At 28.9% G+C, this 14004-nt stretch overlaps 1 protein-coding gene across 3 annotated transcripts in view; it reads left to right on the forward strand.

Moving 5' to 3' along the window:
- The window catches only part of LOC105458654 (octopamine receptor beta-2R-like), a 29646-nt gene extending 22962 nt beyond the window's left edge, over window positions 1-6684 (forward strand). For 2 of the 3 annotated variants that reach the window (XM_011704123.1, XM_011704124.1), the window contains exons 2-4: window positions 1061-2401; window positions 3568-3798; window positions 6024-6684. In XM_011704123.1, the coding sequence (XP_011702425.1) occupies window positions 1398-2401; window positions 3568-3798; window positions 6024-6114 (1326 nt within the window). In that variant the 5' untranslated portion in view covers window positions 1061-1397 and the 3' untranslated portion in view covers window positions 6115-6684. Of the gene's footprint in view, window positions 1-1060; window positions 2402-3567; window positions 3829-6023 lie in introns of all 3 variants that reach the window. The other variant, XM_011704125.1, reaches the window with a different exon arrangement.
- The last annotated feature ends 7320 nt before the right edge of the window (window positions 6685-14004 follow it).

Genomic DNA, 14004 nt, shown 5'->3' on the forward strand with positions numbered 1-14004 from the left:
AGAGAGAGAGAGAGAGAAACGCATGCATGCATGCATGTACTGTTTTATTGTTTCATACAAAACATATGTATGTAAAAAAATTTCACTTAAATTGGGTAATTCACTCATTTAAACTGTTAAACTGATATTTTCTTCCGCTCTGTGTGTATACTAGCTGATCAAGCCTATGTATATTTTTTTAAAAATGAATTGATTAATTTTGGACAAATTCTTCCTTTTCATCGTTAAATTTACGAATTTAACGCTATACACTCTTGGCGCATCGAATTGTAACCGGACGTCCATCATTTTAGCGAGTAACCGTTTTTTGAACATTTGAACAGCGATTACATAAACGTTTAATTTATTGTATTTTTATTCCCTGACGATTGTTTAATGTTTGGGTTTGTTAGAATTATTATATTTTTATTATAAATATATTTGATTGTAATAGCACTAACGCTGTGCATTGGCTCAATGCTCCTTTTTTGCTACTTTTTAAAATTTTTAATTCCCTGAGCCTTCGAGATACCTACAATTAGTATTATTATTTTAAATTATTTTTTTAATTTGTTGGTAATATTAGTTATATAAATATATATATATATATACATATATATATGTATACTTTAGATATAGAACAATTACAGTGTTTTTAACAGAATGGAATATTTAAAGAATGATTTTATAATTCCTCAAGTATTATTTTTTACCTTTTACGTATAAAAATCAAATAATTAATTTAACAAAATAAAAAATAATCATTAAATAGAATAAACTTAACAACTTAATAACGTGAAGATTGACATAATAATTATTGAGAAAAAATGTATCAAATAATTTTGTGGCATTACAAATAACAGAATATTTCTCGGATATTTTAAATTAAAATGTTTATTGTCTTATAATTTTATGCCAACTTTAACTTAAATATATGCATCTTGCAATTAATCTCCTGATAGAAAGAATTTTTTTTACGCAACGTATAGGAACGCTCACATTTATAATTCGCTTGCATTGCGATAGATTGAAAAAGTTTCTTGATTTTCTTAAGATTGTTTTTCGATTTTTTTATTTGCAGATTCTGAAGAGCATATTTATGACAGTACCGCCAAAGTTCTGTTGCAAGACAAGTTCCTTTCGAATAAACCTCTTCGTGAACTTGGTGAATTTGGAAATCTCACCAATTAAAAAACACGCTGGCAATTAACAAAATCAGGTCCGAAAAAGCGTGGAAAAAGCGGCCTTTCTCATGCTCAAATCGAAGATGAACGTCTGTCAAGTGCGGGGTCAACTAGTCGGAACTTCTGTCACCTAAAGTCATCTTGCTATAACTCTTCGACCAACAGGAGGAGAAAAAATAAAAAAAAAGAACGATCAACACTTAGTGACGGAAAAAATTGTAACACTGTGCGAGCATGACCGCAGAAACGGCATTCGATCCGACGGAGATTTCTTCGTTCGACGTGACATCGCTGCTGGATGTCATTTCGACCGAAGAGGAGAATCCTTCTTATGCCAATAATACCGCCGAGGTGAACGCCGTGGAGATCAACTGGTCAGACATGCCCTCAGCAATCGTCAAGATCTGCATCCTTGGTTCGATTATTGCCACGGCGCTGTTCGGTAATTTGCTGGTGATGGTGTCCGTGATGCGGCACAGAAAGCTACGAATCATCACCAACTATTTTGTGGTCTCGTTAGCACTGGCAGATATGTTGGTGGCGATGTTCGCAATGACTTTCAACGCTAGCGTGCAAGTGACTGGTAGATGGCTTTTCGGTTATTTCATGTGCGACGTCTGGAATTCCTTAGATGTCTACTTTAGCACTAGCTCGATACTCCATCTAATGTGCATCTCGGTGGATCGATATTATGCGATCGTCAAGCCACTCAAATATCCTATCAACATGACGAAAAGAGTGGTGGCGTTTATGCTACTAGCCTGTTGGGTATCGCCAGCCATCATTTCCTTCGTGCCAATCTTCTGTGGCTGGGACACTACGGAGGAGAATAGCGTGCATAGGCACAAGCACCCAGAACTCTGCGAGTTTAAGGTCAACCAAATATATGCTATACTGTCATCAAGCATATCCTTTTGGATACCGTGTACCATCATGGCGGTCACATACTTTGCTATATTTAAAGAAGCTAACAAACAAGAGAAACAGATGCACAGCAGAATGGGTAATGCTATGTTGCTTAGTCACAGACCAAGTAAGGATCTTAATAATTTAAATGGCGAACTGAACAGCGCCGGATCGTCAAAAACTCTGACTTTAAATGAGATCAATATCGAGCATTTACACACACCCACAAAAGATAAACATATGATGAAGATGAAAAGAGAACACAAAGCAGCAAGAACGCTGAGTATCATTATGGGTACTTTCATCCTTTGCTGGTTGCCATTTTTTCTTTGGTACGTGTGTATATTTCAGATCTTTTATATACTAATGTGCTGGAAATTGCGATTAATTATTGGTGTATTTTTCATCGTAACGGATTACTCCCTTAGTTTGACAGACATGGCAGCTTTATATATATCTATCATAGTCACTTGCTTAACAATTAATGTGCAATTGATAATATTAGCAAAATGCTTAACTTATATAAATAAAACTTTTTATATAGAATCATCCATTATTATGAAAGAAATAAGTTTAAATAAATAATTATCTAAATCAAATAAAAAATCGTAAATGCAACATTTTTTATGTAGGTTTTATTTTTATAAAAGTCAATTATAAAAATCAAAAAATTGGGAATATTTATTATATAGTCACTTTTAAAACAGAATAACTTTTAACTACATTATAACATAATATATCTCAAAGTGTATTGATCATGTATTGGAGTATCAAAGTTGATAGATCAAATTTAATTTGTTGTTCACGTAACAAAAAATTTTAAATGACTACGAACAACTATTTATAAAATGTCAAGAAAAATTATTTTTTCTCTTAAATTGGATTTAAAATTTTAATTTGATGCACACGTGTTCTGGTAAAGGGCAAATAAGGAATAAGAGAACGAGAGAGAGAAAGAGAGAGAGAGAGAGAGAGAGAGAGACAAACAGACAGACAGACAGACAGACAGACTGACTGAGAGAGACTGAGACAGAGAAATAAAGTCTATTATATTTATCAATTTTTATTATTATTTGTTATTTTTCATCTGTATTACTGAAAATTACTTACAAACTTACAGCAAAAGACATTTCTAATTTAGAAAAATTTATGGAGATTTAATCAAATTTAAAATGTTATTTTTTTTAATTATTAATAAAATATATCTAGTTTTTGTTTTTTTTTGTTATAAAATGTTCTTTTTCTAATTGTCTACCAATAACGAATTACACAATTTGATAAAATAGTGATATTTAAATTATGTTTTTTTGTGGGAAATTATTTTAGGTTAAAAATACAAAATAATTTCGCAGAAATTTGCAAAACAAATATTACATTTGAATAAATTAGTTAGTTCTCACATTTCCCATTGTTTTCGACGTTTGAGTTTGAAAATTAATTAATGTCTTTGTGTTTTCAACATTTATTATAGATAAATAATTATTAATTAAATTGTTAGGTACGTCATTACAGCACTTTGCGGCGAGACTTGTCCGTGTCCCAACATCGTGATTGCGATTCTATTTTGGATTGGGTACACGAATTCAGCATTAAATCCATTGATCTATGCGTATTTTAATCGCGACTTTCGAGAAGCGTTTAAAAATACCCTGCAGTGCGCTTTCTGTTCGCTCTGTAGACGAGAACCATCGGATCTCGAAGCGCTGGATTTTCGTCGGCCATCCCTCAGGTACGAACTGGTCTGACTTGACAGATTAAGGTATGCACTTCATTGTATCATCTTTTTCTTTTGAAACTTTATTACTTGTACCCCTACATGACTCGATACATATTAAAATTACCCTTGAAACATATTCAAAATTAATTAAAATATAACTAGTTACTATTATTTATAAAATCATAACTTCTTGACTTTGTTATAATCGAATAAAATGTATATCATTCTCATATTTAAATCTATGCAAAGCAAAGCAAAGATATGTCATACCTTTGAGAATTATAAATTTATTTCTAATTTCCGTATATATATGTACATAAAGTTTCAAATGAATTTGACTTTAATAATACAATTTAATCACATGTATGCATTTCTATCCATTTTTTAATTGTTGTAACATAAAATATTTCTCAATATCTTGACAATATACATATTACTACAAAACTGTAGTGTAACAAAAACGTATTTAACTTTGAAAATGGTGTTAGATATTTAATTAAAAATGAATGCAGAGAAATTATTTGTCTAACTAAATTGGAATAACTAGAAGAAATATTATAATAGTGTATATTGTATTGAACATAGTATTAAAAAAGTAATCTTAATAGCGTATATTGTATTAGACATAGTATTAAAAAAGTAATCTTTATAATATGAGTTCTTAAAAATAATTTTTATAATATTTTGTCATTGACATTAATTGTGTCTGAATCAATTTCAGTCACTTAATATATAGTTATGCAAAATGTTAGAGACATTCGAATGTAACAATATCATTTATTGTATTTGTACGTCCACTTAACTATTGTCTTATAATATTATCTAGCGCTAAAATAATACAACGATATACAATGACGAATTAGTTATCTCATTTTCTTTAAATTGGACATGAAATTGACTTTATGATATTAGAAGTTTTATTAGAATATTGACAACCTATTTTAACTTGATATTCTTTATTGTAATGTTATTTATGTTTGTGTCTGATTTGAAGTGCTCTATACTTTTTATAATTTTTTAAATAATTCTTTAAGTAACTTATTATTATTTCATTTGTTGAATAATTTAGAACAGAAATTAATTTTATGTAGAGATTTTGTTCGGCTAAAGATGACTTTGTAAAGTCGAAACGTTTCAAACTCTGCTTTCTATGTGACTGAAATAAATTACATTTAGTTTTACAATCTTTATCTTTGCTTGAAATTTTTGCTTTTATTTTCCTTATATTAGATATACATATATATATACTACATCAAAAATAATTAACTAGAATAAAAAAATAAAATACGCAGAGCATGTACGTGTTTAGTATAAGTTGAAATTTACGACGAAAGCGTTACGTATTTGCAGATCTAAGGAACGATCATTAAACTCATAAGTTAAATCTAATTTAATCTGCGTGGATGTATGGCGTCATATATCTCCATTTTCATTCCCTGCGCCAATTACTCTATTATTCTGTTCAATTACATATACTACGTATCTCACACGAGCTGCATCCGCGATGATGCGCAACGCGACGATTCAACTAACAACTATACGAGAATCAAAAGATACTAAACGGAATAATTACCTCTTCGAATCATTATACAACAAATGTTTTCAACGCTAATCAAAACTATTTGGAACATCGCATGTAATATTAAAATATGAACATATGATTCATTGACTTTTAATTAAAACTTACAATAATGAAAATATAATCTATCTTCAAATTATCTTCTTTAAATCTGGTGTATTTGCATTTCTCTAGATTAGAAGTTTAATTTTAACACTAATAGATAAAGAAAATTGAGCTTCTTTATTATATTTATGTTTTTAACCTAACACGTTACAATATACATAAGTCTTTTTACCAAGTTATATCATTTTTTTTATTTGAATTTACAATATATACATATATATATATATGTATGTACATCGAATAAAATGGAATAATTGCTTCAGTATTACATTTTATTTTTATTAGAATTACTTAAAAAATATGGAATAAGCAAATATATTTTTTATTTCATCCGTGTATAAGTGACCTACAAAATTAAGCTTTTATTTACGTCAAAATCTAGTAAAAAGATTTGCTGACAAATCCAATTATCTTAATAATTCTTTCTTAATAATTCATAATTCACAATTATAGTTAAAAGTCATATAAAATAATTACTATACAAACAAATTTATTTATGCCGAAGATTTTGCCGAGGAAATAATTCTTGATTTTTGCTTTAATTTTGTTTTAGATACGATGATCGCACCAAGAGCATATACTCGGAAACATATATAAAGCACATTGATCGACGAAGATCGAGTGAGTTTGGCAGCAGTCTTTGAGATGAAACTACGTTTCCAAGGTTCTAGACGAATGCAAAAAATACGCATCTATGTAGACAACAGTCACATAGATACATTATACGTATCGCATAGATATATAAACGAGCGCGTGCGCCAATTTAAACATAACCGTATTATACATACGCACGCAACACACAATACACATACACACACACACACGAAATTCTGTCGAGACTTATATCTACTACTTTGCCAAATACATAGACGAAGGGGATAAAAAGAAACTCACCGTTTTTTTTTCACGGTGACAATAAAAGCGCGTGAATATGACGCTTAAAGCTCGAAACACGCATGTATTATACATAGATTATGTCGTATTGCCAAAGTTAGATTTTTAAGTAAGCTTTCGTAGCTAATGAAAAGTGTGTCGTGCTTCGTGAGGATCAATAAAATCGTGCCTGTGAAGGAGCGAAGGAGATTCCGATTGAACTTTGTTGTACACGTCGCGAGAGAAGAAACATACCATTTCTATGAATATCTTTGTAAGATATCTAAACGAATATAACTTTGAAAAGCCACGATATAGAGAGTCAGAAGAGTTGGTGAATCCCGTAGATTTCTTAATATTTTTTCTTCTAAGTGGAAGAATGTAGCTCTATTCCATCTTCAATGGTCTCTTTTTTTTATCAGTTTTATCTGAATCTCGCAGTTTTTACTGACAGAATTGCAGCTTTTCTTTCTATATTACGATTATTCTTACAATAAATTCGTTGTATTTTTGAAGAACAATTTGATTTGACTATTTACAAAATATACTACAGAACTTTTTGTGATTAGATATATATATATATATATATATATATATATATATATATAGGTATATATATATATATCATGACGATAAAAGTATAATTCATTGTAACATAAAAATCAATAACATAAAAATATATGTGTACACACATAGTATAATTAAAATAAAAATATGATTCTTTTTATAACAAATACTCATTTATATTGATATAAAAATAAGTTTATATATATATATTTATTTAAATTAATTTATTATTTATTAATTTTTAATTCAAAATGTTATATATCTACAATTCTAAATACATTTTATTGTTAAAGTGTCGTTTTGTGTGATTAAACTCATTGTTTTAGAAAAATTAAATAATGCCGTGTTTTATTATAATTTTAGTTTTAAAATTACTAAAGTAAAATAAAGTGTGTGTAAGAATTATATGTTACTAAAAGTGGAAAAGACAGATACACACGGAGTGGTCAGTTTAAAAATTAGTCAATTCAACTTGATTAGTCAGTATCAATGATGATGAAAAATTTATGCTTGATCCGTGCGTTTTTAGATTACGATCAAACGAATGTGAGATTATTCGATCGATTATTGTTGTCTCGTGTATACAACAAATTAAGTGGGATGCATTCACGTTGAATTTTAATTTCGATTAAGTTCCAATTGGCTAGCATTACGGTTATATATACTCTAGGTATCCAGCATCATCATAGTTATAAAAGACTAAAATGCGTAATAATGATGAATATCTAAATTATAAACGATATTTATTCTATTAGAACACCGCGGTCCATATATAACTGATTTTCTAATTAATTCGTAAATTGCCTTTGTGAATTTCAGTTGAGCAATGATTACATTGCGTGCATCTTGCATCAATAGTGAAACTGGATTATGGTGCATGCGGATATATTGTAATATTACATTATGTTATTTAGTAACCTGTCGAAAGAATATCTAATCTTTGCTAATTTAATTATTGCATTACACTTTAATTATAATAGATATCAATCTTTTAACCCAATTGTAGTCACAAAAATTCTCACTTTGTGATCCATTACACGAAGCTTTGTTCCACCGTTGAGTTTTAATAACATCTTATCGCGGCATCGACGTTTTATCGGCACTATAAAACTGACATTCTACATATGATTGAGCACGAAGCTTCTAAAAAAACCGAGGGTTGTTTTAAATGAAATCTTTGTACGTTCAGCAGCTTTCACTGTACAGAAAAGTGCCTAGGCTATGCAATTGATGTAACAACAAGTCACAACAGTTATAGTAATATCGTTAATGTGTTACATGAAAACGAGTTATATCGCAATATGTCATGAATGCCATTGATTTGAGATTTAATTTTTATATAGATAATATTGAGATTACGTTCCAGTTAACGCTGTCTTTCGATCGAATAGGTTTTGAGCGCAACATTGTGACTTTTAGTTCCTACAAATATAAATGTGTATGTATGCTTTCATTATTTTATTTTTAATTTTTGTCGTGATTATCAAGTTGATAGTTACATACTTCCAATTATTTCAGATATAGTTATCCTTCTTATTATATGTATAAGGACTTTTTTCGTTTGTGAAAGTTACTATTCGGACATGTGTACTAACAGAATTACGTCGAGCAAATCATCTCATTAAACAGATTCTCAGTATTTTCAATTTCTATCCTTGCATTTTTTCAATAGAATGCTATCTTCGAAGAAATCATTCTCTCCATCAATTCTCGTTTCTGTATATAAGTGACACGTGAATGTTGATTTCCTTTCATCAGTCAGGCGATAAATGAAGAACAAACGATTGAAAGGATTCACTTTTCAGAACGGTGAACGATAATAATGATGATTGTGAACCTTTATTCGAGCGTATGTTTATTTATATCTTTCGTTTTTTTAGCCGTGATTTTTTTCAGCAAAAATCGCAACAATGAGAATCGATTTAAGTCCCCGCGTGATATTTGTAACACCGATCTAGAATCTAGTCATACGAATATAGAATCGAAAATAATGCGATCTTCAATAATCGTCGATTGTACATTATATACATATAGCGCCGCATATGTATTTTGCGTCGATTGTCGGATGAGAGTGAAATATTAGTATTAACTTGTCGTTCAACATGTTTGAGATAGACAAAATGCGCGAGTGATTACTGCGACATTGGATGATTGGCAATTGCGACAAATCATATACAATATTTTCATCGACTTTTAGTTACGCAGTTATATACATTTACAATTAATCGTGGAATTAAACAATTAAATAATGCCATGCTAATCGTTCTTGCCAATTTTATTGTTGCAGTAATTTAATAAAAATATTTAGTATGTACAGTAAGAATGAAATGCTCAACATTTACTGATAATCTTTGGCTTTCGTAAGCCTATAGACAGTTCCAATTTTGATTAGAAATGAGCAATTACAATAACGACTTTACTTGAATTATTGAATTTACTTGTTAAACAGAGCAAATTATTGATTAATTATTGTAATAATTAGTAATTTGTAATAAATTTAAAATTGACGTTTTTGATATTTGTATAGCTGATAAATGTCAGATATCGTATCAACAATCGTAAAAAAAATAATTGCTCATGTCTGATATCGATATTCTGTTGTTAGCAAGAAGCATATTTATTCACTATTTCAGTTGAGTAAATATATCGCAATATATCGCAATACTGACAAAAGATTAAATCAACATAAATATAATGTAGTATGACAAAATTTTTTTTTACCGTGCCCGTTCACACAAGTTCCAATTTTCTTTATAATAATTGGCGCGTAAATTATTATTGAAGAGAGTAATCTTTTCTTCCCAGAAACAAAAAAACTGAATAGATGCGATAATGTCATCTTGTAATCACTTATTTTTAAACAGGATTTGTCGAACTTTCTCTTCTAATTTGTTCAATTTTAAATTTGTATCTAGGTCAATTTATTGTTTCCTAAATTATTTTATATAAAACAATAATTTATCTAAAACGCGCCATCTTATTCATTCACAATTATTTTCAAATTATTCATATGCCGATTACGTTTATTCATAAAATGTAATATTTTCGAAAAAGAAAAAGCAGATAATAATTTGCTATTGATAAAATTAGCCTATATCGATCAAAATATAGAAAATTTGTTTAAATTATTATAACACTATTATATGTATTTTGTGTGTGTGTGTGTGTGTGTGCGTGTGCGTGTGCGTGTGCGTGTGCGTGTGCGTGTGCGTGTGCGTGTGTCTGTCTGTGTGTGTGTGTGTGTGTGTGTGTGTGTGTTATTGCTTTTTCTTCTGTGATAAAAATTTAGAAAACTGTCAAATTTTATTATTCACTATTTGTACATAGTTTGTAAATACCTATATACGTGTATTATTTCGTATTATTTCATAAGAAAAAGGAAAATAATTACTGAAAAGACTAGCTGTGCAATAATTGTACTTGAAAAAAGTATTGTTTTGTTTTGATAACGTATTATTAGTTCTAAAGGCGTATTAACAATCAAATGCAATGTATTGGTCGTAGAAAATGTAAGACTATAGACAAACGAAGTAAAAAGGAATTAACGCATTTTCTTCCATTAGCTTTTTATCTGTTACGTCGTAACGTGGCATCGGTTAACAGCGTAATATATATCAATTTTTATTAGATTTTTATATGTTTTATTTTTTTTTTTCGAGAAAAAAAAGACAATACAAGATAAGAAGCAATCACTTAGCAATAAAATAAACTAAATTTCCAGACTATGTCTGTTGAAATATAGTCTGAGAAATCATTTATCTTAATTTTACAAGTGATTTATTTGCAAGACATGTTTCAATAATATTTTACAGAAATTACATATCAACACCACGTTGCGAAAAAATGTAGACCCAAATATTTTGTATGTATATGATAATAATGATTTCCTTTTTGCATTATAAAATATGCACCACAGAAAAATTCCAAAAAACATGTTGCGTGTATCATAACTTAATTTGTAAATCAAAAATCGTATATCTGCTAATTAAAAGTATAAATCTTATATTCGGACTTTTTACTCTGTGCACATGTAATGTGTGTTGTGTTCGTGCGTGTGGGTGCATGTTATATGTATTCACTTTTTTTTTTCTATTTTGTTTTTGTTCATATAACAGTATTATTTAGTACAAGCTGTTATTTATATATTATTTTTTAACAACACAAGCTTGAGTAATAATAGTTTATTAATGTAAATTATATCTGTAAATCTATACCTCTAATGTATACGTACATCTATAAAGAACTACATTTTGAATCAAAGAACATCTTTTCGATGGAAAATACTACTATTGTACCTGTATTATTATTAATACACTTGAATATTCCATTATTTTTAATTTTATTTCAATATCTCATTACCTAGCCGTGACAGAGACGTGTGGACAGATTTAAGGTTTTCTTTTTATATGTAGAAAAGAAAGATGATAATACATAATGAAAATAAATACAATTAATTTTTTTAAGTTTTGAATTTACATATTATTTATATATTATTTATTTCTTGTAATTTCTGTTTGATAAATTATATACATTATAAATATACAACAAATCTAAAATTAAATATTGACATAAGACTCACACAGTAATACGATATTCAATAATAATATCAATGTAATATTGACATTTTATAAGAAAACACTGTATTATTCCAAAACTTTATATCGCGATTTCGTTTTCATAGAAGACACGTATTTGCGATATTCCGATATAAAGTCGCTATAATTAAAATAATTTATTTACAATCCTTGATTAAGATAGAAACGGATCTACATGAAAATTAATAAAACTTAAATTTTAAATTCTTAATCATTAATAAATATTTTTCAATTTTTTATTTTATGAAAAGTGACAAATTAGTTTCTTTTAACTTTTAGGTCGGACGTGATGCGATTTCAAAAATCAGATATAAGTAAAGAAATAAACGAATTACATTTTTATTTAAGATTACCAAAGTACAAATAAAACATTAAAAATAAAACTAAAATTGCTAAATTGATTGTTTAATACAACAATTGATGCTAAACGAGAATAGTTCGAGTGCTGACGCGGGTAGATATAAAAGTAAAATAAGATTACATGACAGAGATAAAAGCGTTTGTTCCTCCTTACAAAGTTTTTCACCCAAAAACTTTTGGACTAGTCATCCCCTTTTCATCTTTATGAGATTCTCGCGAGAAGTAAGACAAGTAAGAGAGAGTTTGATAAAACTTGAAAAGTTCGTAGAAACAGAAGAGAATAAATGACGAAGGTAGCCAAAAAATAAAAAGCCAAGTTACATATGCAGGTCGCACCCTGAGATCTGATCATTTCTCTTTTATCTTTATTTCCTTTTTATTTCGGTATCACGCTAACACATAAATTAATAATCTAATTTGTCTTTTTTTTGTGTCTCGACGATTTTACGGAGACATTTTTTAAAATTGTGCTAAATTTTTATCTCACCTTAGCTTCTTAACTAGTATAAAGCTTTAATTTGTTTTTAATTGATATCTGCTCTCTGAGGAAACTGCATAAAAGATAATTTCAATTGTCTAATTTAAAAACTTGTATTTTGCTCGTCTTTGGTTTGTCTATGTATTATTTATCAACTTTTAATTAAAATTTTAATGATTATTACACAAATTTAGTAAAATAGTTGTATTTTTCTTTTTTTTTAATTAGAAAATGCGTTCTATATAAACTAAATTTTTTAATTTAATTTATATTTATTTTTCTTTAATTGAAAACCAGCGAATACATTTGTACTTTCAATATTACAATTGCATTCGGATTTATTATAATAATTATTGTCTGCTTGAAGAAAAGATTTTTATTTATGGGTATAAAGTAGTATGCCTTTATGCTAATACATATAGTTCCTTTATACTACCTATTATGTACACGGTCTGTCCCAAAAGTTTCTAAACTTTCTTCATACGAATGGTATTATTAGTAGCATCATCTATATAAATATAAAGGTTGCACTATCTTCATTAAAATTTCGTTCATAAATTCTGTAAGTTGAATTGAGGTCCCTCTCTAACGACTCTTTACTACACAAGTATAAAGCCGACAATATCTTTGTGACACACGTTGAAAAATCACTTGGAGCAAAGAGCAAATATTCAATTCTGTGTGAAATGAAACATTTGCTGCCAAGAATTATTCGGGTTTATCTTCAATATCGAGCGCAAGGCAGCTGCAGATCGCTTATCTGACAATGCATAACAATGCTCCGACTGACAAGTACATCACCGTGCGTAAATTTCTCGCTTCCAAATCAGTCCTAGTCCTTGATCATCCCCCACATTTGGCACCAGATTTGGCATGTAACTATTTTTTGTTCCCGAAGTTAAAATAAAGCTGAAGGGAAAGCAGTTCGACCCTATTTTGGACATTCAGAAGGCTTCGACCGAAGCCATTTTGACCATTTCAAAAAAGACTCAGCGGAGTTTTCTAAAGCTATACGATCGTTGTAAACAATGTTTTTCTTTGGAAGGGATGTATTTCAAATGTAATGATTATAAATAAACATTTATAATGATTACCTTACAGAGTGAATTTTAATGAAAGTTCGGAAACTTTTGGAACAGACCGCGACGTGTATATTTGACAGTATATTTACAAAATAAATTTCTTAGTTTTATCAAACTTAGGATTAAAAAATTGTACAAATTTAAAAATTGCGTACTATCGCATTTGTCATGTCAAACATATAACAAATGGATTGTTAAATTGTATAATAATATAATTATCTCAAATTACATATTATAAAAAATGTGATAATTATGAGTGATAACTATATTACAGAAAATATTTATAAAAACGCTCCTCTAAACATATGTATACATATATTAGTAAAATGCCATGATCTGGCGAGACCGTTGCGCATTGCAGCAACTCTAACCAACACTTCTAAACTATGTACATATAGCTAATGCAGCAGTATGAGAGACGCCAACAATAGTTCGGTACAACTCCACAAACTTTTGCATCATAACTATTGCGTACAATACGTTAGTTTGTGTTCTTAAAAAGAGATTTTAATTAACTAAATAATCTATTGATGCAAATAAATTATAAATATTTATATATATATGTGTGTGTGTGTGTGT

Source organism: Wasmannia auropunctata, unplaced genomic scaffold (genome assembly GCF_000956235.1).
Source record: "Wasmannia auropunctata unplaced genomic scaffold, wasmannia.A_1.0 LD334486.1, whole genome shotgun sequence".
Classification (NCBI taxonomy): Eukaryota; Metazoa; Arthropoda; class Insecta; order Hymenoptera; family Formicidae; genus Wasmannia; species Wasmannia auropunctata.